Below are 27,802 nucleotides of genomic sequence, written 5' to 3'. Positions count from 1 at the left end.
TCTCTGAATACTTGGGATTTGTTACTTCAACACCCTTCAGCTATTCCCTTGTACTGACAATTGTCGACAGCTGGTTGGCCACTGCGTGAACAGAATGTTGGACTAGATGGACCCTCGGTCTGATCCAGCAGGGCTCTCCTGATATTCTTATGTGCAATCCCTAAAAAGAGTAGACCCTGTTACCTACAGAAGTACCAGTATGTATTGGAAGGCTGCAGGAATAAGATATGGGGGTATCCACATTTTAGGAACTACTGGTTGGAAATCTGACCTGTAATGCAGGGCTGGGCAACTTGTGACCTGCCAGGTGTTTTGGCCTACAATGTCTATCATCCCTCACCACTGGCTATGTTGGCTTGGGCTGCTTGGATGTGTAGTCCAAAACCTCTGGAGGGTCACAAGTTTCCCACCTCAGCTGTAGTGGGGAGCATCATGGGGGTGAGTTACCAAATGGTCCAGAAGTATTGCTATTGTCCCAGACAATGTCAAGGGGCCAGCATCACAGTGTGATGCAACAAGAGAGCTTCGGCTATTGGGCAGTATAGAAATAAACAAACAAACAAACATGCTGGCAGCACCAAAGGTTTGTGCAGCCCAGATGCTGTTGGACTGCAGTTCCCATTAGCCCTTGCCAGCATAGCCAATGGTGAGGGATGATGGGAGCTGCTGTGCAAGAACATCTGGAGGGCCACATGTTCCCCATCCCTGTGTTAAAGTGAGAGTAGATGGTAATCAGATACATATGCTTCAAAATAAATAGCATTCTTCCCTTTAATTTTGGAGAATCTATGGGGCACAGCGCAGTGCTAGAGTACATACTTTGCACGCAGAAGGCTCCTGTTTCAACCTCTGGCTGGAAAAGACCCCTGTCTGAAACCCTGGACAAATGCTGCCCATCGGAGGAGGCGATCCTGAGCTATACGGATTGATGCTCTGACTTGGTAGAAGGCGGCTTCTGATGTCCCTAACTATATGGCTTAGGAAATACTCTCGCAGGAGTGGATAAATAATTTGCTATGATGTAATATTCTTTGCTTCTTTGTGATTTTTTAAAATATATATTGTAAAAAGAATACACAACAATCTCCTAAGACATATGGAACTCTATGGTGTGATCTATTAGGATAGGGAGTGATAACTTTTATCAGATCATCTTGCTTGTACCAAATAGAGATCTGGAGTGATCAGAAATACAGGTCTGCAACTGAGCAATGTTCAAGCGTGGCAAGATTCTCTGAACATCTGCTCACTGCTTGTCTCTCCTCGATTTGCACTTGCATTTGCGGTCACTGTTCATTTTGTGTGAACAGGAAAATTGCACAAAATGAACAGCTATTGAACATGAAAGTTGTACAAACAATTCACACATTTGCACAAATTTCCAAAAATGCACAACATTCCCCCATAGACGAAAGTGTGGATGATCTAAAATGTGTGCAGTTGTGCATTTTGAGAAATCTGCATATTTTGAGAATGTTGTGCATTTGGAGAAAGCTGTGCATTTGGAGAAAGCTGTGCATTTTCAAGTACACATTTGGTGAATATGAAGGCAAGTTTGTGAATTTGCAAACATTTTCAGAGAAAATGCTCCCCCATTCATGTTCAGGATTGTGAACAGGGCATTTTCAAGAGATTTGCAAACAGAAACAAAATTCTCTACATCCCTAATCAGAAAGACTGTAAAGAAATTGACTCACATGTAGTCTACTTAAATTTGTTAATGTTCATTGTTACTTTGAAAAACTTGCTAAAAAACAAACAAAAATATATTAAAACAAAAAGAGTAAAATCACCTACTCTCCTTCAATGCATGTTTATGAGTGAAATGGGGACTCTAACCAGCTCTAGTCACTACTGAACTTGGACTTACATTCCTAGATTCAGGCTGTTCTTAAAGGTGTTTAATTCATCAAGGTCACCTGGTCCTCCATCCCTTTAGGCTGGAAACCTTTTTTGAATTATTTTGGCTGCACATCATAGGAACATCGGAACATTTCTCGTCTTGGCCACAGCAGGCCTACAGCCCCACAAGCTCCCAGCCTACCTCAGGCGACTCCAAGTCCACAAAAGCTTCTGCCATCATAATAAATCTGTCCATTTTTTACGCGACCCAAGACTCTTTGGCTGCAGTCCTAAACTCACTCGCTCGGGAGTAAATCCCGTAGAACACATTGCAATGACTGCCTTCAGAGATTAGGACTGATTTCATTTCATGTTAAACATATATATGTATGCAAACACACCGCCCTTCATTTCTCAAGTCTAGGGCAGTTTACAATGAATTAAAAACACAAGAAGAAAATCCACTACCATAAAAGCATGAATTAAAAGAGCAGCTGTGGCAATTAAAAAATGTTGCTAGTGAGATTTTAAATGCCTGGGTGAATAAAAAGATCCTGGCACGTTGTCTCTAACAGCAAATACATTGAAATGTTATTTCAGCTATTAAAGATTTGTACATAACTTGATTTATGTTTGGAATCCCTGGCATGCACTATTAGAAAGAACAGTAATATTCACAGTTTTGTGCATGATTGTTCAGAATTTAAAATTATTATTTATGCTGATGATCTTTTATTGTTTACTTCGAAACTCCAGTCATCTGTATGTTGATTAATGAGATCTCACTGGGCATAGATAGATGGGTATCTTTAAGGCTGAGTTTGTGGGGTAAGGTAAATAAATTTAAGATGAATATTATACCTCAGATTGTTTATGTTATACATGGGATTATTTTATTTATACCTGGCAATATTAGGATGCGAAGAAATACCCAGCAATTTTTTTTTTTAATTTAATGCTTTGTTTTGTAAATGCGGGGGGGGGGGTCCTCCCCACCATGAATTGCAACTTCCAATTTAAAAAGTTGGGTTTGGCTTTCTGCATCTTGCTTTATATCATCAGGCCTATTTGTTGACCTGTACTAAATTTTGGTCTTTTCCACTAAGATTAGATTTTCCACCTTGATCAGTTTTGGAAACTTCCTGCCTGGACCCTCTCTCTAAGTGGGTGGCATTAGGTTCTCGGCACATTAAAATAGATAGGGTTCCTTCCACAGTTACAGCTGTTAAGAGACATGTGGCATATAATGTCATGTCAATTCCATGGATCCATTTTCTCATGCTTAATTGACTCTACAGGGAAATTTGGGGTGGGCTTGGGAAATTTTAGAAAATTATGTTTTAATGGGTAATTTTATTGTTTTTAAGCTGTTTGTACTATTGTACAACATCCAGAGTGGCCGGGTAACTGGCCAGATGGGCAATTAAGAAATTTAATTAATAAATAAATATCCAGATTTAAAAATTGGTCAGAAAGTGTTTTTGTGGCAGACTTGTACCAATAAGTTGATTTTTGCCTTTTGCCATCAGTGGGTGCGGATGATGAGCGTTTGTCATTCTCGGCTTTTTTGGCTTTGCATGCCAAATATGATTTGCCTGCTACATCTGAATGGGAATATTTGCAGTTGAAACATTTGCTAGAATCTAGGTTTGGCCCTGCGGCTTTTACAGCTTCAGGATATGCCACGACTTACCTGTTGAACTCATAAATGTCTTCGATGTTGCAAAACAAGGTGCTGACTTGTTCAGGTTTGAGGGGAAGCTGCCCGCAGTCAATGATGCAGCCCAGGTAATCCTGTGAGGGAGGGAAACACGGGGTGTCTGTGCATGTGGAACCAGCCGAATGACCCTGCATGATTAACACCCGCCCTACACCAGCCACCCCCAACCTGGTACCCTCCAGATGTGCTGGATTGCAATGGGGCTGATGGACGTTGCTGTCCAACACATCTGGGGGCATCAGGCTAGAGAAGGCTGCCCTACACCGCCACGATTATGATACAGAGAAGTAAGACAGCAGCAACAATTCCTTCGTAAGCAAGACTGCTTTGAAAGGGGTGGCGACAGAGATACTTTTTCACCTTCTCTCACAACACTAGAACTGGGGAGGTTAGCAGGAAGAAGAGGACAAGCTCTTGCAGCCGAGGCTGGTGGTTCCGATGTCAGCGGGGTGGTAAATCCACTCCAGGCTTCAGTCACAACCAGTCTGAACTGTAAAGGAGCCATCCAAGGTGCGAAGCGCCAGCCTCCGCTGAGTTCTTGCTCACACAACACAGCATTAACCTATGGAACTCCCTGCCACAAGAAGTGATGGGGGCCGCTGCCTTAGATGGCTTTAAAAATGGGAGCAGACCAATTCATGGGGGAAGGGTGTGTGTGTGTGGGGGTAGCATTCGATGGTTATTAGCCATGATGGCTAAGTGGAGATTCCATGCTCACAGGCAGTCTACCTCAGTGCCAGATTCTGATGGGGGGGGCCCTCCATGCTCTGCTTTGGGGTTTCCCAGAGCCAAATGGTTGTCCGCTATTGGAAACAGGATGCTGGACGTGATGGATCTGTGGTGGTCTGATCCAGTAGAGGTGCAGCGGTGCAGAAATGAATCCCATTTCGGATAAACTCTTGGGGGCAACATTCCGGTGGTGCGCGGGGCGGAAGGCAAAAGGGGCGGAGCCAAAAATACCAGCATGTTTTAGCTTAAGGGTGCAATCCTGTGCATGTTTAGACAGGTAGAAGTCCTACAACTTCCAGCATTCGCCAGCCAGCTATGCTGGCTGGGGAATGCTGGAAGTTGTAGGACTTCTGTCTGTCCAAATATGCATAGGATTGCAGTTTAAAGCTGTTACTGCCAGAAACTAAGCCTTAGAGAGGCATTTCAACCTTTCAGAATGGGGAAAAAGCTGCACAAAAGCCGGAAAACCCCAAATAGTCAAAGGTGGGGGCGAGCTGAAGTTCTGCAGCAGAGCTCTTCCGTTATTTGCTTAAATAACATTTGCATACGGATGCTTCTATTTTCCACAGTATTTTCAATTTGCAAATTGCCTGTGCTTTTGCAGGGACCCTGTGAGGAAGAGCGCTTCCCATTATTCTCGGAACAACAGTCGCTTCTGCCTGACAGGGTTGGGGCCGATTTAGTGTCATGGTTAGCATCCTGAACCCGAGGAGACATGTTCAACTCCCTGCTCTGCCACCAAGGGCCATTCACTCACTCATTGCTTAACCTTCCTCACAGGGTTTTTGTGAATGTAGGCGGTACACACTGCTACTCTACGCTCCTGGAAAGAAAGGTGAGACGAAAACGAAATAATTCTGCAGATGTGAAATTGGGAGACAGGGGCATGGCTGAAGTGTACCTATCAGAGGAACAGGTCAAGGTTCAGGGGGCATGGACGAGGATAGGGTGGCCTGGCAGGGCCTATTTTAGAGAAGCAGAAGAACGAGATGCCATCGCTCCGGCCAGACAGAGCCCAGTCTGCTTTGCCTTCCTGCTCTGTGGTCCCCGGAGAGACCAAAGAATTCCAGGAATTCTAACAGCAGGGAAGGCCGGACTGGCAGAGCGGGCCGGAAGGGAGAAAAAGGGCGGAGGACTTTCCCTGACAGCAGCAGAGGCTGGTGGCTTCAAGACCAGTGGGGTGATTAATCTGTTCCGTGTTTCAGCCAGAGCCAGTCCGAACTCTAAAGGAGCTCTCCAAGGTGGAGAGCTCCTTTAGGGTTCGGACTGGCTCTGGCTGAAACCCAGAGCAGGTCACCGCCCCGCTGACCTCGGAGCCACCAGCCTCCCCTGCCTGACCGTTCTTTCCATCCTCAGGGGTTGCGGAGTTAAAGGCTGACTACAGATACAGTGCTGCTGTGTGTGGAGAAGTTGGGTGCAGAGAGAACAGCAGCCTTTCCCAACCTGGTGCCCACTGGATATGTTGGACTCCAGCTTCTGTCATCCTCAGCCAGCATAGCTAAGCAGCCTCCTCCAACCTGGGCCCTCTAGGTCTGTTGGGCTATAATTCCCATCATCCTCAGCCAGCACAGTCATTGGGGGGGGCAGGTTGCGGGAGGCTGGATCAGAGCCTCTCCGCTCACCACCCCAGCTCGAAAAGAAGCACACGCACATGAGCACAGGGCTTGCGTGAACTGACACACAATCGGACCTTTAAACTAAATTTGGCTGTGCTGCTGCTGCTAACTGTAAGGCCACTGAGGAAAACATGCAGCCCAGTCCTCAGCTGAAGAATTTAGGAAGATCCCTGCTGGCTGAGGGCAAAGGTCCATTTCGGCTAGCATCCAGTTTCCGACAGTGGACAGCCAGATGCCTTCAGGAAGCCCACCAGGAGGGCCTGCGGAGGCAACCATCAGGCCTCTCTGGTTGTTTACAGGAGCGGGTATTCAGAGGCACACTGCGGTTGCAGAACCCCGCCACAGCAAAACTCAGCAAACCTCGCGAGTGGACTGGAAAACGGGAACCATCTGTTCGTCCTTTCTCAAGTATGAAAACCAAGAGCTGCCCGACTAATTTATGACACTGCTGCAGACTGAGAAGCAAATGCTGGATTTCAAACCCCGCCGAGGGAGGGGGGCGCATCTGACTGGCGCGAACGGGACAAGTCTTACTGCAGGCGTTAACTCTCGCTCTTCTGAAATGGCACATGCACACCGAATGGTTGGGAAACAAAAATAGCCCTTTTCCCAAGACTGTGGATTCCAGCACAGAAAACGAGGCCTGCGCAGCATCGCCGCCCGCTGGCTTTGTGGGAGCAGCACCATCAGGCCAGTGTGGCGTGAGCAGCATGCCGGAGTCGATCCGGGTTCAAATCCCCCTCAGCCACGCCGCTAAACCTAACTGTCTTTCAACCTTGCCTGCCTCGCAGGGTTGGTGTGCGGATATCAATGGGGAGAAAGACATGCTCCGTGGAGGGAGGGAGGGAGGGAGGGAGGGAGGGAGGGAGGTCAGGATTCAGAGACACAAGCCAGCCACAGACACGCACGCCTCTCACGCGGCCCTTCCCGCCTTACCTCCACGATACTCCGGAGGTCCCTGACGTAGGTCTGCTCGGTTTCCACGATCTCCAGCACCACCCAGTCCAGGTGGGAAAGCTTCATCCGGCGTCCCCTGGCCGACCAGCCGCAGGGCGCCATGCTGCCCCGCGGGGCTCCTCCCGGCCCACCCAGAAGGGCCACCGGCATGAGATCCAGGCTGATGTCGCTGCCATTTTGGTGGGGGTAGGACGGGGCGCAGCCCCCCAGCCCGCTGCTGCTGCCGAAAGCACTCTGGCTGTCCTGCAGGGAGGCCGAGGAGGCCGAGGAGCTGAGGCTGATGGGGCGGTCGCTGTCCGAACACACGGTGTTCACAGACGTACAGCTGCCCAAGATGGGGTCGGATGCCATGTCGGAGCCGATCCCACCCAGCGAGGAGACGGACGAAGGCCTGGGTGCTGCTGGGGGGGGGCAGAGGAGGAGACGAGGGGGGCGGGGAGACCAACAGGTTCTGCAATAAATTCACCCACTCGTTCCAACAAGGACACCCATCCCACACATCTCTGGCAGTATTCGGCTTCACAGCCGAAGAACCAATTCTACAGGGGCGGCTGTGCTGATCGCTCCCCCCCGCCTCACCTTCTGCTTCAGCCCTCCCCGCTCTTTCTGTTCTTTAAACCCCGCTTCCCTCCCTCTTCGACATCCTTTTGTGGCTTTTTCTCACCTTTTGAAGCTGTGGTTTCTCATGCAATGCATTCTGGGAGGAGGCAGTGTGCAAAGAAAGGGCCGCGCACCTTCTCCGGTCTCCCGCTCCCTCCCCCCATCTCAAGCTTACATCTAAAGCATTGCAGCTTGCAGGAGGGGTGTGTGTGCGGGGTGGGGGGAGGTGGAAGAAAGGGTTGACAAAAACTGGCCAGCAAACTTCAAAACTGAAACCAGATTCAAACCTTCCGAATTGGAGGGCTTCCTGCTGGGCCACGTTTCACACACAGGCGCACCGAAATCTGTTATGGGTACGGGAGCTGTGCAAGCTCCGAACACGATATTGGTGGCTTTCTTGTCTTTGGGGGTTTGGCGGTGGGGGTGGGAAAACACTGACCTGACTTGCCTCCTTTCTTGGTGCTGCCCCTGCGGGCTCCCTCGGGCATGATGATGTGGTCTTTGGCACCTGTCCTGCAAAGGATGGAATGGTTTATTGATTGATTGGCTGATTTATGTGCTGCCCCAGACCAGAGTTCTCTGGGCAGCTTACAATTAGATATTAAAAACAAGACCCCCAAACCAGAAAAACAAAAAACAAATAGAGCAGCCTTCCTCTATCTGGTGGGCTCCAGATGTGGTGGGACTGCAATTCCCATCCTCCCCAGCCACCTGGAGGGCACCAGGTTGGGGAAAGCTGAAACAGACCACAAAAACATTAGGCAGCAAAGAGTAAATCAAGGAGATTAGTCAGCACAGGAAAACTGACACGCCGGCCTTTAAAATGTCAGTTACAGAATTCTCCAAAAGCATTGAAAAGCCCTTAAAAAGCCTTTGAAAAGGCCCAGGCATTTTCAGCTGGCACTCCAAAGAGTACAGAAAGGAGGATGGGTGTCGGTAGCAGCTACAGATACCTCGCAAAGCACTGTTGGCAAATGACAATTGCCAAGGTGCTCTCGGGCAGCCTGCCCCAACCTGGTGCCCTCCAGTTGTGTTGGACTACAACTCCCAGCATGCCCCAGGCACCAGGTTGGGGCAGGCTGCTCTTGGGGAAGCCATCATGGATAAACTGTTATTAAATCGACAGACATTGCAATGCTGGTGAACTGAAGGTCATCTTTCTTCTTCTTCCTTTTGAAAGCTAAAACATGCTGGTATATTTGGCATATGGCCCTGCCCCTTTGCCTTTGGCACCACCCCTTTTGCTTTAGGCCCCGCCTGCCACTGGAATGCAGCCTCCGAGAGCTTGTCTGAAATTTAACGTCTCCTTAGGGTTGAAAGAGGTTCAACACCTAAAGGAAAAAGGAAATGGCGGCGGCGTTGTTGACCCAGCCTAGGTCCAGGCGCGACCCGCGTGTGCATGTCAACCCCAACAGCGGACGACCAGTGAACCAGAATCGGCTTGGTGACTGCTGCTGCGAGGGGCCGAGGAAGCTAGTGCCATAACAGCAATGGGAAGGGGAAGATGTGAACGCTCAGCAGGCTGGTTGCAGGAACACAGAGGGTGCACTGCTTCCCAAAGGCATCAACGGAGGACGCAGGGCCCTGACGTTTCTCCCAGGCACTGGTCTACTGTCTGTGCCTGGAACGGACAACTTTTCTCTCCTATCCAGCCCCCAAACGTACTTTCGTGCAGCCTGCAAAGCTCCCGTTCACAGTGTGAGAAAAACGGCTTCCACTTCAAAAAGTTTCTAGCCCTCATGACTAGGGCTGGAGTTGTTTTTGAAAATGCCATGGCAAAGTTCTGAAAACAGGTGTTGGAGGCCTGTGGTACATCATCGGACTGGTACATGAGTATATGACAGAAACCACCCAGTAAGACGCAGCCTGGGCCCAAATTTCTGCTAGATACACCATGGAGAAGCTTAAGACCTGAGCAGCAAAAAACAAAAGTAACAACAGCAAGACAGCCATTTCTCCAGCAATTCTGTGTTTAACGCCCTTTCTCAGAACAACCTGTGGACCTTAATGCCATCTGCGGTTGAAGTCCGCCATGCCCCCTCTTTAATGAGCTTCTGCTGCGCATTAAAAACATGGTTGTTCAGGCAGTCATTTGGGGTGGGTTAGGGTATTTTAGAAAATGATGTTTTTATTGTACAATTTTTTATTGTACAATTTATAAAATAAACAATTTTATTGTTTTAAACTGTTCAATTATATACTTTGTACATCACCCAGAGTGGCTGTGTGACCAGCCAGATGGGTGATTAATAAATTAACTAACTAACTAACTAACTAACTGTCCATACATTGCTGGGCTTGCGATGCTATTTGCAGAACACAAAGAGAAACTACTCAAAAAATGCAGACATTTGAAAAATGCATATGAAAAATGCGTTCTTTTGAAAAATGCACACAAAACATGCTTTAATCAATGGGATACAAATGTGTGCATTTTAAAAATGCTCACAATGGATGCGTACATGTGGGAAAATGTGCATGAAAATATGCACGGATTCTCGTGTGATAAGAAAAAAAACCCAATACTTCCAAGTTGATACAGACACAAGTCAGAATGAGCTTCCAGGTAGAATTCGGAAACCTCGACGATCTCACGCTTTGCTGATTCGCACATTTCTAGTGATTTCTCGCCCTTCCCCCTGTGCCATGAGGCCCACCAGTCCAGATCAGGATCCCTGGAGCTGCTGTTAGCCATGGAGAGGGAAACTGGCAGGCTTAACCCTTTAGAGGGCTCTCGAAAAGTTTGGCCCAGAGACGGCTTTCAAAAAACATGCATGGGAAAAGAGATCTATTAGCAGTGGTGTAGTGGAACCAGGGCTTGCAGGGACGCGGTGCCAGGATGCTTTTATCAGCAGGGGCACTGATGTCATCTGCCACCCTCTGAGGACTCCCTGTTCCCTCTGAGCTTAGCTGCAATCCTCACAGTAGCTGGGGGGGAATGAATTTTCCCAGCAACAATGTATTGTTCCTTGCTGTAATGTAAAGTATTTGGGGGCAGCTCAGTCTTAGCAGGGCAATTAAGACCCACTGGCTTTACAAAAGGCCTGCTCCTTGCAGGGGAAAACTCCTAGAACTGGTTTGTTGATATGGGTCAACCCCACTGCCTGCAATTTTGGACCCTCCCTGGGGGTGCAGTGACGGGGACTGTCGTGGCGAGCTCCTGCACGTCTAAATTTACCAGTACGCCACTGTCTGTTAGCCATGATGGCTAAACAGAACTTAATGTTGGGGGCAAATAGCAGGAAGCAGGATGTTGGGTTAGACAGACCTTTAGCCTGATGCAGTGTGGTAATTCTGGTGTTTTGACCAAGAGGGACCCTTGCATCACACATCGGAAGTTCTTATGGGCTTTGTCAACCGGGGCGAACGCCCAGCTGCTCTCTCTCTCTCTCTCTCTCTCTCTCTCTCTCTCTCTCACCAGTGGTTCTTGACTAAACAGCCAGCTCCTTGGATCTGCTCACTGGTCCTCCCCACACAAAGGCCTTTCTTTTGGCCCTGTCCCCCTGGAAGTCTTGTAAAAACCATAGCGGGTCGTCGGGTAAACGAACGGGATGTGTCACTCTATCCTGGAGCGGGGAGGGCAAAAGGTTGCTCCGTCTGGGAAACAATGAATTCATTCAAGAGAGGTGGCAGGTCAGGGAAAAAAGCAGAGCCCCCCCCCGCCCCCCTACCATATGAGAAGTTTTAACCATGCCGCAGGGAAGGGCAGGGGGCGCAGAACATGGAAGGAAAGCTGGTGCTTGTAAACAGAACCAAAGAGAAGGACTGGATGAAGGAAGAGGCTACGGACACTATGGAACTGGAGACCAATCCCCTCTCCACTCACTTCTGTCAAGACTTAATTTGTGTACAATCCATGTGATAGTATTCCATGATATATTTATTCTTTTTATTAGGGACCACTTGGGTCATTTACTGGAGGGCAGCATTTAAGCCCAGGGCCCAGCTGACTTTCGAACGCAGCTCTGGAACCCATTTCCAAAACAAGAGTTCAGTGCTGGAAGAGATGAAGCAATGACCAAAAAGAGAGCATCTCACTCTGAGCATATGCAGACAGCATGAGTGCGTCATCGCTGCCCTCCCACGCACCTTTGGGATTGGGACATGAGTCTACTCGGCCAGAGGGTGCTGTTTCTGGACAAGCTGGAGCCCCAGTACATCTTTTTCTAACGATATATTATTTTTTTTAGATATTACAAATTTGTTCCTGGGAAGACTTCCTCACAGCTCAGGACACACTGGCCACTCCCTTGTTATAAAGGCAGCCTTCCCCAACCTGGTGCCCTCCAGATATGTTGGACTACAACTCCTATGCACAATGCAGATGCTGGGATATGTAGTACAATACATCTGGCGGGTGCCCGGTTGGGGAAGGGGAGTGAAGCCAGATGCACAATTTCATTTAGGGTGCAATCCTACGCACATTTAGACAGAAAAAAGTCCTACAACTGCCACCATGCCCCAGCCAGCTGGGAGTTGTAGGACCATTTTTCTGTCTAAACCTGCATAGGACTGTGCCCTTAACGACTTTGAAAACACACACCCCTGCCACTGAGCCGATAGTTCCTGACTATGTGGCAGGGATGACAACTGAACCAACCCAACCATCCTCCATCAATGTCCAGTCCCCTTTAAAAGCCATCCAGGTTGGTGGCCGTCGCTACCCTACCAACTCCATCCCGGGGCAGACTCCATCCATGCAAAGTTAGCGCAAACGCCGTCCACTCCGGTGTTCCTGTCCGCTTTCAGCTTGTGCTTTGCTCTTGGACAGAAGTGAGAGCACTGCGCTTTGCAAGCAAACTGCTTCCCTTTGCCTTCACAGCCCATTGCGCAAAGCGGCCAGGAGGCCTGCTCGAGGGGGTGGGGAGCCGGCACAACCAGGTGTGGGTGACAGCAGCACACCCGTTTCTGGGTTTAGCAAGTCCAGGTAGCAGAGGGGAAAGGACGGGGTGGCTGCGGAGAGAGCTGGTGCAGGACAGCCAGCTTTTGAACTCCCCCCTGTGGTTGGATCTTGGGCAGCTGTCTCACCTGCAGCACTCCACCAACATTTCATCTTTGCTCCATGAAATCATCGCCCTGCTCATGCATGCAACAGAAGCAGCTGTTGAAGCCACAGTGGCAGGGCAGGCCTTTTGGGGGGCCAGCTGGCAACCCCAGGTGTAGTTGTTGGCTAGCAGGAGGCTGGGAAAGGACACGTTTTGTCCCAGATACAGGAAAAAAGACATGTACAACCCAGGAGCACTGGAACGCCTGAATCGCACACCCCACGTGGAGATGTGGCTCTTCCACTGCAGACTCGCCAAAACCCGCGTTCGGGAATCTCCTGAAAACGCTGCAATGTGTTCCTGCTTGGGTTGTCTTTTAATGGCTGGGGCTAAGCAGGTATGAGATCCTTTTAAATCGATAGAGCATTTTAATAGTTTAGAAATTTATAGATGTTTTATTTGTTTGCTTGGTTGTTTCCCCTGTGTTCGGTTTTAGACTGTATGTTCCTCAGGGCAGAGATCTGTACTCTGCAAACCATCATGCAGACTGACAACCCTATATGTTTAATAAATCACGATTAACAATTATTTGGTTATTGTCTTAGTAGCATGACCTGTTCTGAGCCCTTGGGATGCAGTGGGTTGTATTTATTAATTACTGCTACTACAATAATAATAATAATACGGGCCCAAAGTCACCAGTGAGCCATATGGCTGAATCGACCACATATTCAATAGGACACTAAGATAGAGCCCACCCTAAGGTGAGATGGGATCCCTTCCCGTTACCACCCACATATGTCCAACATCTGAAAAAACAAAAGAGGTAAGCAGGCTCCAGCCCCTATTAAGGTTAACTCGGAAAATATGGCAGGAATGCAAAACGAATTTCTAAACATATGTTAAAAGCAGAAACATAGCAGCTATATTTTAGCGAAAGAAGTACAATTAAATTTGGGGAGGGGGCGTACACTCTTCAGTTCTTCGTTTGCAAAGCTTATGTTTCTGATGTTAATGCATTTTGATGACCGGGCTGCAGAGGAGCGGAATTCTTGCAAGGAGCTTTCTAATCCAGCTTCTGAGCCTATCCTGCTTATTTTACAAGGAAGTTTGCTTTCAGAGGAGCAGAGTTCTCGGAAGGAGCTCTGCTTTAATCTACCAGAGCCCTAGCAAAGTTAATTATGCTGATATTTCATAGGTTACGGGAATTTGCTTGCAGAAGAACTGCACTGTTGCAAGGTGCTCTGCTTTAACGTAGTACCTCTTGTAAAGGAGCTCTGGCAAAGCCTATCTTGCTTATTCTAACAGCCAGCGCCCTTGTTTAGGGAGCCTCAAGGAACAAATCAACAAGGTGCTATATAAATAATAATAATAATAATAATAGTACATCAGTGTACATGGCACTTTACAGAATGTAAAAGTCCAGGTCCCTGCCCCAAGGAGATTACAATCAAAAATTTGACACAGGGGAAACAGAGGAAGGGGAGAGAAATGACGGCAGGGATAAACAAGGAAGCAAAATGAACATTCTGTTGCTTCAGTTGCATGTGCTTAGGCTGAGCTACTGGAGGGAATGGAATCTACAGGGCTGTGCCAAAACATTCGTGAAAAAGGTGTGTTTGAGGAGGGATGTGAAGGAAGTAAGGGTGCTGTTCAGGCAGGTGTTCTATGAGGCCACAAACTGTGTTCCTGGCAAGGTCTTTATCTTGTGCTAGAGGCTGCACATCAGGGGCTCCACACCTCTTTCTGCGGGGTCACAATACCCAAAATACCAGCCTATTTTAGCCTCAAGCTCTTCCTGCCAGGAACGAAGCCCCAGGAGAGGCATTTCAAGCTTTTAAAATGGGTGAAAAATATGCAAAAGCCGGGAAACCATCAAACGATGGGTGGTGAATGAGGAAGAGGGTGTGGGTCTCTGGGGGACCTCTGAAGGCAGGACTTTCCCCCGAGGCGGGCCAGATTTGCCCTGCAGGCCTGAACTTCAACACCCCTGCTGCACATCTGGGATCTTTGTTTGTTTGTTTATTTCATTTCATTTCTATACTGCCCCATAGCTGAAGCTCTCTGTGTGGTTCACAAAAATTAAAACCACAGAGTGCAGGATAAAACAATATAAAATATGAAAGCTTAAAACCACAATATAACAGTACAACCAGAATAAAACCTAGCAGCAATGCAGAGATTTAAAATACAGATTTAAAGCACCAGCGCTAAATGGCTAGGAAGCTACAATGCTAACATACTGGGAGGATGAAAAGGCCTTCACCTGGGGCCAGAAGGAGAACAACGTAGGCGCCAGGCGAACCGCCCTAGGGAGCTCACGTTAGCCTGACTGTGCCCAGACCCATCCAGCGAGGGGCAATGGGAGCGCCAAATCTGATGGAGGAGGCTGGCCCAGCAGTCTCCCTTCCACTAGCTCCGGTCGAGACAGGCCTGGAGGAAGCTGGCACTGGAGACGAGGAAGTCTGGCAGCGCTGCTGCTGGTGACAGGCCGGCAGGAGCCAGGCTGGGGAGAAAGAGGAGAGGGCTTTGATCCACCAACTGGCTTCCATTTCCCTCAATTCATCTCAGCCGGAGGGGACAGACCCAGCAACACCGGCCAGACACTCACCCTTCTCCTGCTTGCTGCAGGTTGAAGGAGGGGGCATTTCAGAGCCCTGGAAACGTAGCTGTGATACGGGCTGCAAGCATCGATTTGCTGGTCCAAATTGGTCCTTGATTCATTGGGGGGGGGGGCGGTGCTCACAACAGACAAAAACCTGAGTCTCCAAAGTCACTACTGAACCCTCAGCCTCCTGTGCTACTGGTGTCCCGGCATAAATCATGGGCCGCTGCACCCAGGCGGGTTCAGCTAAAATTAACGCAGTAGCTAAAAAACAGAAACAGAAGAACTCAAGAGATCGCCCCGTCCATTCAGACAATTGTGACCATAAAAAGGGTCATTTGGGGCCATCTGCAAGTGGATCTGGAAGTCATGTCAGTCTGTCTGACTTTGGGACAGTGGAGGCTGGTGGTTCCGATGTCAGTGGGGTGGTGAATCCGCACTGGGTTTCACTCTGAACTCCAAAGGTGCTCTCCTGCCCCACTGACATCGGAGCCACCAGCCTCCACTGCTTTGAGGATCACAAAGCAGGGCTGGCTTTGAGGCAAGGAGCCCCCCTCCTCTAAAACACTTATTTTAAAATGGGAAGGGAATTGTCAAGAAGACAGCCTTATATGGAGCATGTTGAGAATGTCGTCCTTTCGCAGATACAAAGCTGCGTTGTCGATCCATGCAGTGAAGGCCCTGGAGTCTCAGAGCCGCTTCCGTAACGAAAGAAGCTAGCCAGCACCCAGCCATTCACTGGTAGCGTCTCTCGAGGCTTCTTTCTTCATCTAAAGTAGAATATTCCCTCTACGCCAAAGCCAAAATGATTGTGGAAAAAGATGATCCAGGATTTACATGATGCATTACTTTTAACTGAGCACTAGCGGCCAGAGTTGCCTGTGATGTTTCATGAGTTGGCCACTGTGCTAAGAGAATGCTGGAAGACACAGACATTTGGTCTGATCCAGCACTGCTCTTCTTACGTTTTATCTTGCTGTCATGTCAGCTGTTCCGAGTATGGGAAACGCAGCAGATTAGTGATTTATATAAAATAAACAAATTGTACCTCCATGCACACATCAGGAGTTCCCTATTTTTCCCCAACATGGAAAACAGATCTTTAGTTCCCTTATCTCTTGGGATCTCTTCCTGCTCATTTTCTTAACTCTCATCCTCCCCATTTCTGACTTCATCTCCCACAAATACCACAACATCCTTCATGTTTCCATGCTCTGTGAGAGGTTCTTCCCCACAGTCAAAAACGAACCTTCCTGTTTTGTTTTACTGAGAGCTCTTCTCCATGAGGCATTTATTGTGCACTCTGATTCCTTACTCATAATTGTTTACAGGATCTATAGACGACGTCATGATGCTCCAGTTTCACTTCTGTTTTTTTAAGACTACTTTCCCAGGGGGGGTTTACAGCCGGGAAAATAGGGCATTATTTCTGAAAGCAAAAGAAAATTACCCACTTGAGTAATTGCAATATTCTGCTATAGCACAGCACCACCTAGAAGTTATGTGGCAGAAAAGCAGGAAAGGAGAAGCCTTTTGGGTCAAGCTCGGAGCTCAATTCTGCAACGAAAGCGAAAGTAGGTGCAGCGATCAACAGCCCTGTGCAGAAAAGCTCTGACACTGCCCTGTTTTTGTCAGCATTCTGTTGTTGTCACTTGCACTCAGAGCAGTTAGAGCAGTACAGACACTTCATGGCATTACAGCAGCTCAGCTACTGGCTCTCTGAGGGGAAAAGGAACTCCAGGGCAACTGCTGATAGGCCACAGCTATGTTACAGCGCAATATATAAACTACAGCAAAATTGCCCTCTACCAGCAAACTTGGGTGGTGAGTGCCGATGGAAATGGAACCAAAGCAGCCCCAGAGGGAAACAAGAGGGAGGTATCAACAGGCTCAGGGGAATCCTGTGGTTTGCAAATATCTTTGTGGGGGGGGGGTGCACCAAGGGGGATCCCCCCCAAACAGCCCAATGAGCACTGAGCATGCTCAGTAGCCATGGAATGAGTATAAGTTGGAAAAGAAAAGCCAAGGGGTGGGGCGGGGCGATGGAGTATCCTGCCAGGAGGCTGGTGAGGGTATACTGGTGAGGATATACCAGGCATGGCTGGTGAGGATATACTGAAACAGTTGTTTCATCTATTGCTTACGGTTAAGAACTTCGGTTATTGGGCAGTAGAGAAATGTAATAAATAAATAAAAATAAGGTTCCCCAGCAGCATGAATGACCCTATACGAGATTGCAGTCAGGGGAAGCTGGTGGCATGGATGTCAGTGCAATGATAAATCTGCTCCGGGTTTCAGCCAGAACCAGTCAGAACTCTAAAGGAGCTCCCCAAGGTGCTTTCTGACTGGTTCTGTCTGGAACCCAGAGTGGACGCACTGCCCCACTGACATCAGCGCCACCAGCCTCCGCTGATAGGTACCTATGCTTTTTTGGATAGGGAGATCCTTCCGTCAGTTCAGGCGGTAACTCAGCCTTGGCATGAAGTTAATTCCACTAACAATGGAATCTGATGAGTGCACTTTAAAAGACAACAGCACCCTCTGAAGGCAGCGGGGGGGGGGGGGGGCGGACAGGGTGTGAAACGTGCAAAGAGCCGGAGGTTTGCTTTTCAAACTCCCATCTGGCGTGTGTTGGGCAAATGCTACATTCCGGAACCCGGGAGGCAGCGAGGCAGCTGGTCCCTCGAGACGGCTTGCCAAATCAACATGTCAGAAATACGGGGGCACGATGGAGCTGCCACCGCCGGAATCAAAGAGGCAACCGTGACGCTTCCAGGCAATTAAAAGCTCCAGAAGAAGGAATTTGCGCTCCCTTAAAGCACAAGAGACCTGCAGGGGCTCTGCTCCCCAGGAACACCATCAAGCCAGTGCAGGCGGGTGGCTCTGATGTCAGTGGGGTGGTGCATCTGCTCCGGGTTTCGGTCAGAACCAGTCAGAACTCCTACAGAGCTCTCCAAGGTGCACTCCAGAGTTCTGACTGGTTCTGACCGAAACCTGGAGTGGATTCACTGCCCCACTGACATTGGAGCCACTCGCCTCCACTGCATCACGCTAAGGGGGAAACCAACTTGGCCCATCCATCAGCCAGAGAAGGAGAAGCTGCAGGGAGCTCGCTTCTCCCACCCTGCCAGAAAGAACACTCATCTCCAACTGCCTGTAGCCCTGGAACTTCTGAAGGAAGGGGAAGAAACGCTCTGGTCCGAATAGCCACCGGCTGTGATTCAAGCAAGAACCCTGGCCAGGGAAGAACTGGCTGGCGCGAGGGGCTTTTAAACGCCTGCTTCTTGTTCTTGTCGCCTCCTTGTTCTGGCTGCAAAAAAAGGGTGTCCCTCCCCTTCCTTTCCCCTCCCCTTCCCTTGTGCACCTTGTCATTTTAGTTTGTAAGCCTGATGCCAGGGTCTCTCCCACATTTTTTTTATGTATGTGAGCTGCTTTGGGAGACAGTACTCTCGGGATCCTAGAACCCGATGGGGTCGTCCCATGAAGCCGATTGGTGGGAGATAAAGGGCATCTTCACACAGCACAGAGCTGAACTATGGAATTCACTACCACAAAACGAAGTGATTGTCACCACTTTGGATGGCTTTAAAAGGGGGTTGGACAAATCCCTGGAGGAGAAGGCTATCCACAGCTGCTAGTCCTGATGCCCCTATGCTACCTCCAGTATCAGAGGCAGTCTGCCTGTTGCTGGGGAACATGGGCAGGAGGGTGCTGTTGCACTCATGTCCTGCCTGTGGCTCTCCGTGGGCAGCTGGTTGGCCAACGGCTGAACAGAGTGCTGGACTTGATGGACCCTTGGTTCTTATGTAATACGAGTCTGAAAAGCAGGATAAAATTACAGTAAGTAAATAAAGAGGTTCTGGGCTCATGTCTGCATGGTCAATGCAAACAGTTGACCAGGTGGAGGATGTGCATCCAGAGACCAAGAAGGGCCCCCAGAAAGTTGGACACAGTTTCTCTCTCCTGCACCTGAATCTACTGCCTTGCATTTTTTAAAAAAACATGCTTTTTAACATCAGCGCTGAAGCTTCTGGATTGACCCAGATCTTTTGTGGATGGTGGCCTAAGCGTCCCATGGAGTGGGCGACGGTGAATACAGAAACTCAAATCCAGAGGTGCCGCTGGGGCTCCCGCCCCCACTTAAGGGGCAGCTCTGGAGCTCTCCTGGCCCTGGCCATAGAATCATAGAATAGTAGGGTTGGAAGGGGCCTACAAGGCCATCGAGTCCAGTGCTGGACTCGATGGCGCTGCCTTTTGATACCCAAATGACTCCTGTCCAGGACTGTTCTTCTTTTGGTGTTCTCTGGTTCGTCAGCTTCCTCCTTTTTCTGGATGCTTTCTGAGCACCGTCAGCCCCTTGCGTGCTTTCCAAGAGTTTCCAGAGTGGCGGCTGTGTGAAGCCCCATGGCAGCAAAACCAGCAGAGGGTCTTGCGGCACCTCTGTGTCGGTGCCACAGCACTCTTGGTTGTTTTTGCAGGCCCTGGGAGCCTCTGGCCTTGGCTGCTGTGTCACGCGCGGTTCGTAGGGTGCCTCTGCTGGCCCAGATTCCAGCATGGGGCAGCTGCGCTTTTGGGTGAGACTCGCTCGGGGACCCTGTGGCACCCGGTGTTTAGGAAGTTCACCAGTGACCACTTTCCTTCTGGGCACAATCCAAGGTGCTGGTTTGGATCTTTTAAAGCCCTAAATGGCCTGGAGGCTATGAAATCCCAGGGAGTGTCTTCTTCAGCAGTCCCATCATTGGTGCAGCTAACGCCCACAGACGGCATCTGATGCGTGCCTGGTTAACTTGCTCTGGGCAAAAGAGGCTGTGGAAGGCACTGACTAATCGGCTTGCTAAGCCTTCCCCTGGGAAGCTCTCGTGCTCCCTTGCTCATTTCACCAGAATGCCGTCTGGGCAGCTTTGGGCTGTCTCTGCTCTACGTATGTATCTTCTTCTGGGCAGTTTGCCCAAGATCTGCTTAATCCAGCATCTTGTCCCAGGCCCCCTCAACATCTGGAAAGAGGCACAGAGTGGGCGCAACGTGTAAACGTGTCTTCTTTCCACCCCTCTGGAGAAAGGGTGATGTGCCACCGGATTATGCAAACGGACATTTCTGTTGCATTGGGAACACCTGGGGGTCCACCCATGGCTTAAGCACGGGGAAAGCATCACACTGGAGGCAATGTGGAAGTTTTATCTCTGGTTTCACAATCTGTGCCTCTTCTGTCTGCAGCTTCCTTTGGGGTTCTATGCAGAGCATAGCTGGCCCACCTGTCAGGGATGCTGTAGAAGTGGATTGTGGGGGTGGAATAGATGACTTTTGAGGTCCCTTCCAACTCTATGATTTTTTGATTCACACAGGCAAGCTGCCCCTTGAGGTTGCAGTCATCAAGTGACAAATGGGCCCATGTGCACCAGCCTTGACCTTTTCAACCCACAGACCCTTGGTGAGGGCAGTTAAAAAGTCTTCCAGCTTGCACCTTCTAAGAGGCTGTATTTCCGTGGGCAGAGTAATAAGAAGGAGATGGCATTATTTTGTTTCCAAATGCAAACAAAAGATCAGGAAATAATAATAGTAATAATACTTTTTATTATTGTTATTATTAGTATTACTACTTTTTAGTAGCATTTATAGAGAGAGCTTTGGTGGGTTCAAAGTGCTTCACATACATTCTTAATCCTCCTTAGGACAACCCTAAAAAGTAGGTCAAGTATTACCATCCTCATATTTTATAACTCTCCCATTATTCAAGTCCTTCCTCAAAACTCCCCTTTTCCATGAAGCCTTTGGCTCATCCCATAATCTCCTTACTCCGCTGTCACTAAGCCTAGATACAGGTCACTGAAAAAAATGCATATTCTTCCCCTATGTAACCCCTCCCCCACATCCATTTCTTTCCCAGTCCCCCCACTGTCTCCCTTCTGTTGGATTTTGCATCGTAAGCCCCACGGGGCAGAGACTGGTCCTCTTGCACACAGGTGGGGCTCCATAAATAACAAGAGTCGTGTTTGGATTTTCTGCAGTGGGCCAGCCTGAGCCATCCTTGGCTTCGGTGCCACCAAAGGCAGGCCGGTGGGTGAGGCTGGAGGAGGGAGCGGGCCAGGGCTGGCAGCTGGATTGCGTCCCCCTTTGATCCAGCTCCATAAACATTTACTCCGGCTGGCCAGCTGGGATCTTCCCCTCCCTTTTGTTCATATGGCCTCCCAGCAGGAGAGTTGCACAGCAGCTAAGATGTCTGTGGCTTCACTTCTCTAAACAGGAGCAGGAGAGGGGTGGGGTGACGAACGCCCCCTCAACAGACAGGGGATGACGTCAAGTCTCCACTTTCTTCCTGGGGGCTGTGGAGGGCCCCCTGACCAAACGTAGAGGGCATTCCTGGGGAAACTGCATCTGCTTCTGCAGTAATGCCTTAGATTGTGTTGTGATGCATTGGCTGCTGCTAATACAAAAAAAACCAGTCTCCGTTTGCCCAGCGTTCTCCTCCCTGGGATCAGTACTCCCGCAGCAGCCTCCACAGCCACGATGGAGCTGATAAGGGACAGTCTAGCCAACTCTTGCTGTCCTGGAGGACTGAAGGAGTTACGCCAAATTTCTAAAGCACTGAAGTGGGCCATTTAATGGAGGTAGCTCACAACGATCCCGACTTTAGAGAGTGAGAACTGGATGGGGACTGTGACTGGTCCAAAGCCATTGACAGAGGCCATGACTGACCTAATAACACTTAGCAGTCATGCAACATGTGATCCCAGGTGATGTAGTGGTTAGAACGTTGAGCTGGGGAGATGCAGGTTCTAGGCCCCACTCAGCCATGAAGCTCACTGGGTGACTTTGGGCCAGTCACCAACTCTCAGCCTAACCTACCTCACAGGGTTGTTGTGAGGATAAAGTGGAGAGAAAAGGGATCATGTAAGCCTCACTGGGTTCCTTGAAAGAGGAAAAAAAGGAGGGAGGTAAGTGTAATAATAAACAAACAAATATAAACACATAATCCCTGCAAAAGCCCTGTAAAAGTAAGCCAGAATTATTAGCATCCCCTGACTGCAGACATGGGATGCAGGCTGAGAAAGAGAGAGACATCTCATCTGCTGAGCTTATGGCCGTGGTGAAATTTGAACTGGGGATGTCCACACCCTTAGGGGGGAGGGAAGAAGAGAGAGGGAGAAAGTCCAGCAGGAAGAAAAGACAGACACAGCAAGAGAAGGAAAAAGATGGACACCTACTATAAGCTTTTAAAACGTGAGTCTCCTGTTGCTAGCCAAAGTATGATGTGGAAAGATTGATGGGTCAAAGGTTGTTTATTGTGGGGCGGGGAGGAATCTAAGAGCTGTTCAGATTCTAGCTTTGGGTCCTACACTGGCTGTGACGTCCTTATTTTTCTATCCCAACCTGTTCCTTAAAAAAGAAGACCGCCACCTAAGTCTCCTATGCCAGCACTCTGCCCTGGAGTTTCCACTGCTCAAGGAAGAAGAAGGCCGACAGCAGCTCACAGATGGTGTCATCGCTGGGGGAAGAAAAAAGATTTTGAAGACAGATTTCACAAGGCAAGAGCTCCCCTTTCCTTCTGCACTGGGCCGCTGTTGCAAAGAAGGCGCAACCTGGGACGAACCTGGCCTGTTTTGGAACACACAGGAAACTCTCAGCGCAATGCAGGTGATGTGCTCCAAGAAGCCAATCCTTCTCCTCTCTCTGCTGCATCCATCTCCCCAGCGTTTAAGTTGAGCCAGACCTCAGCCCCAGGATCTGTTTTTAAATTCTGGAAAAAAACACCTCTAAGCATGTACAAAGTACATTTTCTTCCACCATTAAGTAACCGCAGCTGGTATTTGGGACCAGAGAGTTGGTCTTCCACATCAGACAGCATTGCCTTTGAGACCCATTTGGGGGGAGGTGGCGGCTAGACATTAACCACTGGAGGAGGCAAGGGGGCACTCCTGAACACATCATTGTTCGGGGAGGCAGGAGGCAGGCCCTCTGCCAACCTGAGGTTTCGCACATGGCTCAGCCAAGGAATGATGTTCTGGGTGTCGCAAGGTAAGGTGCCAGTTGTGCTTCACAACCCAAAGGCTGCCGATGAAATGAGCAAAAATGCAGCCTGTGCCGGCCAAGTCAACAATTTGTTTTGCAGCCCAGTTTTGCTAGCCTGACCACAACGTCCATGGCAGCACCACAGATCTGCAGCAGCTGTTACACAAACCAGATGCCAACAGGTCTAAAGGAAGCAACAGTTAATTCTGAAACTACATCCAGGTTTATGTTTTAATAATAACAACAACAACAATAGGAAGAGGAGGACGACGACGAGGGATGTGGGAATCAGCAAAACTCAAGTTCGCCAAAGTTCTCCGAATTCCATCTTAAAGCTTGTTCCAACTTGAGTCTGTATCAGATGGTGAGCTTGGTTTTTTTCTTTCCGCATGAAAATCCATGCATATTTTTTGCGCATCGTTCCAAATGTACGCATCAATTGTGCGTATATTTGAAATGTACTCATTCTTCTTCCATTGATTAAAGCGTCTTTGTGTGCATCTTTCAAAAGTACGCATTTTTAATGCATGTTTTTCAAACGTACACATACCACAGAACTCTTTTTTGTTGATCCGCGAATCACACTGCAAGTTCGGAAATGTCCGGACTTTGATGGCAGATTGCATCCAAGTCCCTTTTGGTCCGGAAGGTATGAACTGGGTAAATCCTGATCAAAAACCAACTGAAACGAATTCCTCATACATCCCTAATGATAGTAATACATAGCTTTGAGGATTATTTCCTGCCAACTGCCATGCTCTCATTTTCCTAGCGCCTGCATCCTGGCTTCTCTTTATTCTTCCATCTTGCTCGATCACATCCAGGCCCAGCTAGTCCAGCGTTCAGCTTCCTACATTGCCAGCCAGATGACTGCAGAAGCTCACAAGGAAGTCATGAAGGTGGCAGTCCTCGTCTGTCATCTATTTACAGCATCTGGTATTCAGAGGTATACTTTCCCTCCACCTGGAGGTTCCGCTCTTTTGTGCCTGTCAGCCCAGCTCCAGCAAGGAGCAGTGGAGGCTGGTGGCTCCAATGTCAGTGGGGCAGTGAATACACTCTGGGTTTCAGTCAGAACTCTAAAGGAGCTGTCCAAGGTGCAGAACATGTTGGATAGCTCCTTTAGAGTTGTGACTGGTTCTGACTGAAATCTGGAGTGACATCGAAGCCACCAACCCCCACTGGCAAGTAAATTGAGCAACTCTGAGCTCACTAGAGCTCAAAACCTGTTTGAGCTGATGGGGCTTAGAGCTGAATTATCAATTAAGGGTGTGTGTGTGTGTGTGTGTGTGTGTGAGGATGTACAGAGGGCCTCTTCCTTACACTGAGTAAATATAGCCAGTGCCTGCACATCTCGGATTGCAGGGTGAGGAAATGGTGGGACATCCGTGTTACAGTATGCAACTTCCAAGCAGGTAGCACCTTTAGACATTCAACATTTGATTCTGGACGAAGATGAATGCCTCTAGGTACACACGGAGTGCCACGGCTCACTCTGTACTACCCAGTGTTAGGGGAAGTGGTTCAGCAAGGCATCCCCAGCAGGTGCAAATTCCTGTAAACTCATGTTGAAAATTAAGGCTGCAATCCTACGCACACAGACTTCTGAGTAAATGTGCACAGGCTGCATGTACTGACTGAGACACAGAACGTGGTGACAGGAGGGCAAGCTGGGTGGGCAGGATGGAGACAGAAGGAGAATGGGAGGCTGTCTCACTCCTCTCAGCTTCCTACCCAGCACCAGTTGTAAACCGCCCCTCCAAATTCCAGGTTTTGCCACACCCTTCCTAGCCCACTTCCTCTTCGCTCCACACCCCTTCCTTAACTCCAGAAACAAGCCATTTTCTTGTCCCTTTTGTTTCCAGATCCCTCTTTCTCTTTCCACCCCCTCCACTCGCTCAAATGTAATCGCCTTTACAATGCAGACCCCAACCAAGCCAGAAAGACCACACACACACACGCAGCTGATTGACAAATAACAATTTCCTATAGCGTATTCTCCACCCTCTATATATACGGACACACGATGCTTTTTTCTCCCTCCATTGAAAATCCCCCAAATGAAGAATGACTTTCCACACCCAGTGCCTTGAACAGAGTCCTTTTCCCATTGTCAGGATTGTTCCAAACTAGAGACTTTCCCACTCGCTGTTCAATCCTAGAAACTGATCCCAAGCGCCCTTTTAGGTACTCGATCTCCCCATTCCCGTCATTAAAACAACAGCAACAACAACACACAGCCTAGCAACCTTACAAGCCACGGATCTTCAGGGACTTCCCTAGAATGGATTCTTGGAGGTTCAGCCAAACCAATGAGCCAATCCTCCTACTTCCTGTACAAAGTCCAAAAATGATACCCCCCATCATTATTTAAGGTGCACCTAATCTCTGCCCGTGTAGAGGCCAAAATCCAAGCCCAGGGTGATAACACTAGGCCCTTTTCATCTGATTTTTTAACCGGATGCTCCCATGGGAAACGAAGGAGCAACGTGGGAGTGTCAGTACTTCACACTTGCCCCTTGGAGTAAGTGCTCCATCGGAAATGGAGGGTCATGACCCTGGTGTAATGCTCAAAGGATTAATTAATCCAGAAAAAAATGACGGATCCCTCGGTTTTGTATTCAAGAGCATGAAACATGGATCAGAAACCCCGCTTGACCTAGAGGCATGTATGCGAATGCAAAAATCTGCCTTTTCACCACCACTCCGATGGCAAGAACAGCTGGGAAATTCAACAGCCCCAACCATTGCTCAGAAGTAAGCCCCGCTGAGTTCAATGGAACCTCCTTGCAGCTACTATGCAGAGGATTGTAGACAAAAACTGTTGCAGAGAAACTAACCCAACCTGAGGGGTACACTGATGTAAATGGAATTGAATGGGGAGAGGTACCATCCTTCAAAATCCTTTCTCAGGGCCAAGAGTTAAGCTCAACCCCAGAATCCATTTCCAGCAGCAAAGCTCAGCTTTGGAATACAGGAGGTAGCAACAGGGTGCCTCTGACTGTGTGCAGAGTGCTGTTTCCCTACCAGTGGGCTAACAAAAGCCAGACCTCAGAAATCTGCGGTGAAAGGTTATGAGCTTCTAGAGGAAGGGAATGTGACGTCAAGGCAGTCTGGTGGTGTCCTGGCCCCAGAAATGAAGCAATATTGAGGATTAAAGCCCTGTGGCCCAGGAATATGTCCCAGGAGGGGCTCTTCCTGTGAGGAACAGCCCTCCGTCCCAAGGCACAGCACAGCCACCACACTGGCGCCCAGTATGTTTTACAACCCTTTCTCACATTTTTCCCGGGGTGCATGGCCCTGACAGTCTGTCCCTGCCCTGTCCCTGGCAATGTGCCACAGCCAGCTGCATGCTTCTTGGAGCATGTGCAGAGTGCCTTTTCCTCACCAGGTCTGAGACCAAAACTCTAGCAGCCCAAGCCATGATGTTCCAGTTGAGTTCGTCCACTCCAAGCTATTGCTGGAAATGTCCGACCGTCGTTTTGTTTAAAATAATAAGAAAAAAGGGAGGTCCAAGACTTTGAATCTACGTGGAAGACACAGTCTTTGATCTGGAAGCTCTTTTGCCCTAATGAAGCCCAGAGGTGTAGCGTGCGTGCGTGCGTGCGTGCGTGAGAGAGAGTGAACAGCGTTCTGGATATGCTCTAAAACTTCTCTGTTTCATCACTCATCTGTGCCAGGATTAAAACTGGACCCCTCCAGCGGAGGCTACGGTCCTGCGCACGCTTACTCGCAAGTCAGCTCTGTCGACCTCAGGGGGGCTTCCTTCTGAGTAAGCAATGCGCGGGTTCGGTCTGTAGAACCCGGCTTGGATTAGGCCCTGGAAAATGTGGATCGGGCATTTCTGAAACGGATCAATGAACTCACCCGTCCAGATTGCGCTGGGGCAGAAATCTTGGCGCCTCCTCGCGCCCTTAGCGAGCCCGGCGCTGGCGGGTGGGAGTCAGCAGAATGGAGCGCCCCGGCCCCCGGCCCGAGCCGCCTTCATCGCTGCCCTCCTCCCGGGGGCGACGCCAGCCAGCATCTGGGCGGCGAGAGGAGCGGTCGGGTCTGAACGCCAGCCCGCGGCAAATCCCAGGTCTGTATCGCCGGATCTCTCCTTCTCCCCCCCCCCGCGCCCCCAGCGCGTCTTCCCAGCCAAAGCTGGCGGGGAAGGGGCTTCGCGAGCCCCCCTCCGCGGCTCGCGGGCTCGGAGCTTGCAGAGTTTCCCCTTCCTTTCCGGGGCGGGGGCGAAGAGGTAAAAATGTAGCCGCGGAGACAAGACGAGCAGCAGATCGGAGGGAGAGACTCGGGGATGGAAGGGGGGGGGAGAAAGAGAAAGGGGGCGGGCAGAGGTGGGGAGGGGGGATAAGAACAAGCAAATGGATGGAAAGGGGAAATGTTACAAGCAGGGGAGGAGGAGGGAGAAGAATTCTCTCACACTCAGTTCTGCGGGAGAGTTTCCTGTTCGTAGGCAGATGCTCCTGCCGCGGGGGGGGGGGCTTTTAACTCCTTGCTCTCCGTATTTAGGAACCTGCTCCACTTTTTCTGATCAAAGACAAAAATCAAATACAATCCGATTCATTCCCCACCCCCGCCCCCGTTCTCCCAGATTGCAAGCTGGGATTTAAACCTCGGCTTCCAGCCAAAGTGAGCAATCGGTCCCTCCGGCAGACAGATCTTTAAACAGTTTGCTGGGGTACTGCTGGTCTGGCTGGGGCTACACGCATGGATTTATTTTGCTGCCACAGCTAAGTCCTGGGAC

At 49.4% G+C, this 27,802-nt stretch overlaps 1 protein-coding gene across 1 annotated transcript in view; it reads right to left on the bottom strand.

Annotated features, from left to right (window-relative positions):
• The window catches only part of PLEKHG2 (pleckstrin homology and RhoGEF domain containing G2), a 67,057-nt gene extending 39,828 nt beyond the window's left edge, over positions 1 to 27,229 (bottom strand). The window contains exons 1-4 of the mRNA XM_084814681.1: positions 26,926 to 27,229; positions 7,904 to 7,972; positions 6,844 to 7,265; positions 3,536 to 3,636 (exon numbers count right to left, since the gene is read on the bottom strand). Coding sequence (XP_084670807.1) covers positions 3,536 to 3,636; positions 6,844 to 7,265; positions 7,904 to 7,952 — 572 coding nt within the window. The 5' untranslated portion in view covers positions 7,953 to 7,972; positions 26,926 to 27,229. The remainder of the gene's footprint in view (positions 1 to 3,535; positions 3,637 to 6,843; positions 7,266 to 7,903; positions 7,973 to 26,925) is intronic.
• Positions 27,230 to 27,802: the final 573 nt, after the last annotated feature.

The sequence above is a fragment of the Heloderma suspectum genome, chromosome 10, assembly GCF_057233095.1.
Source record: "Heloderma suspectum isolate Gila_16-S chromosome 10, 16-S_ref, whole genome shotgun sequence".
NCBI classification, from domain to species: Eukaryota; Metazoa; Chordata; class Lepidosauria; order Squamata; family Helodermatidae; genus Heloderma; species Heloderma suspectum.
This window is presented reverse-complemented; position numbering and strand designations above follow the sequence as displayed.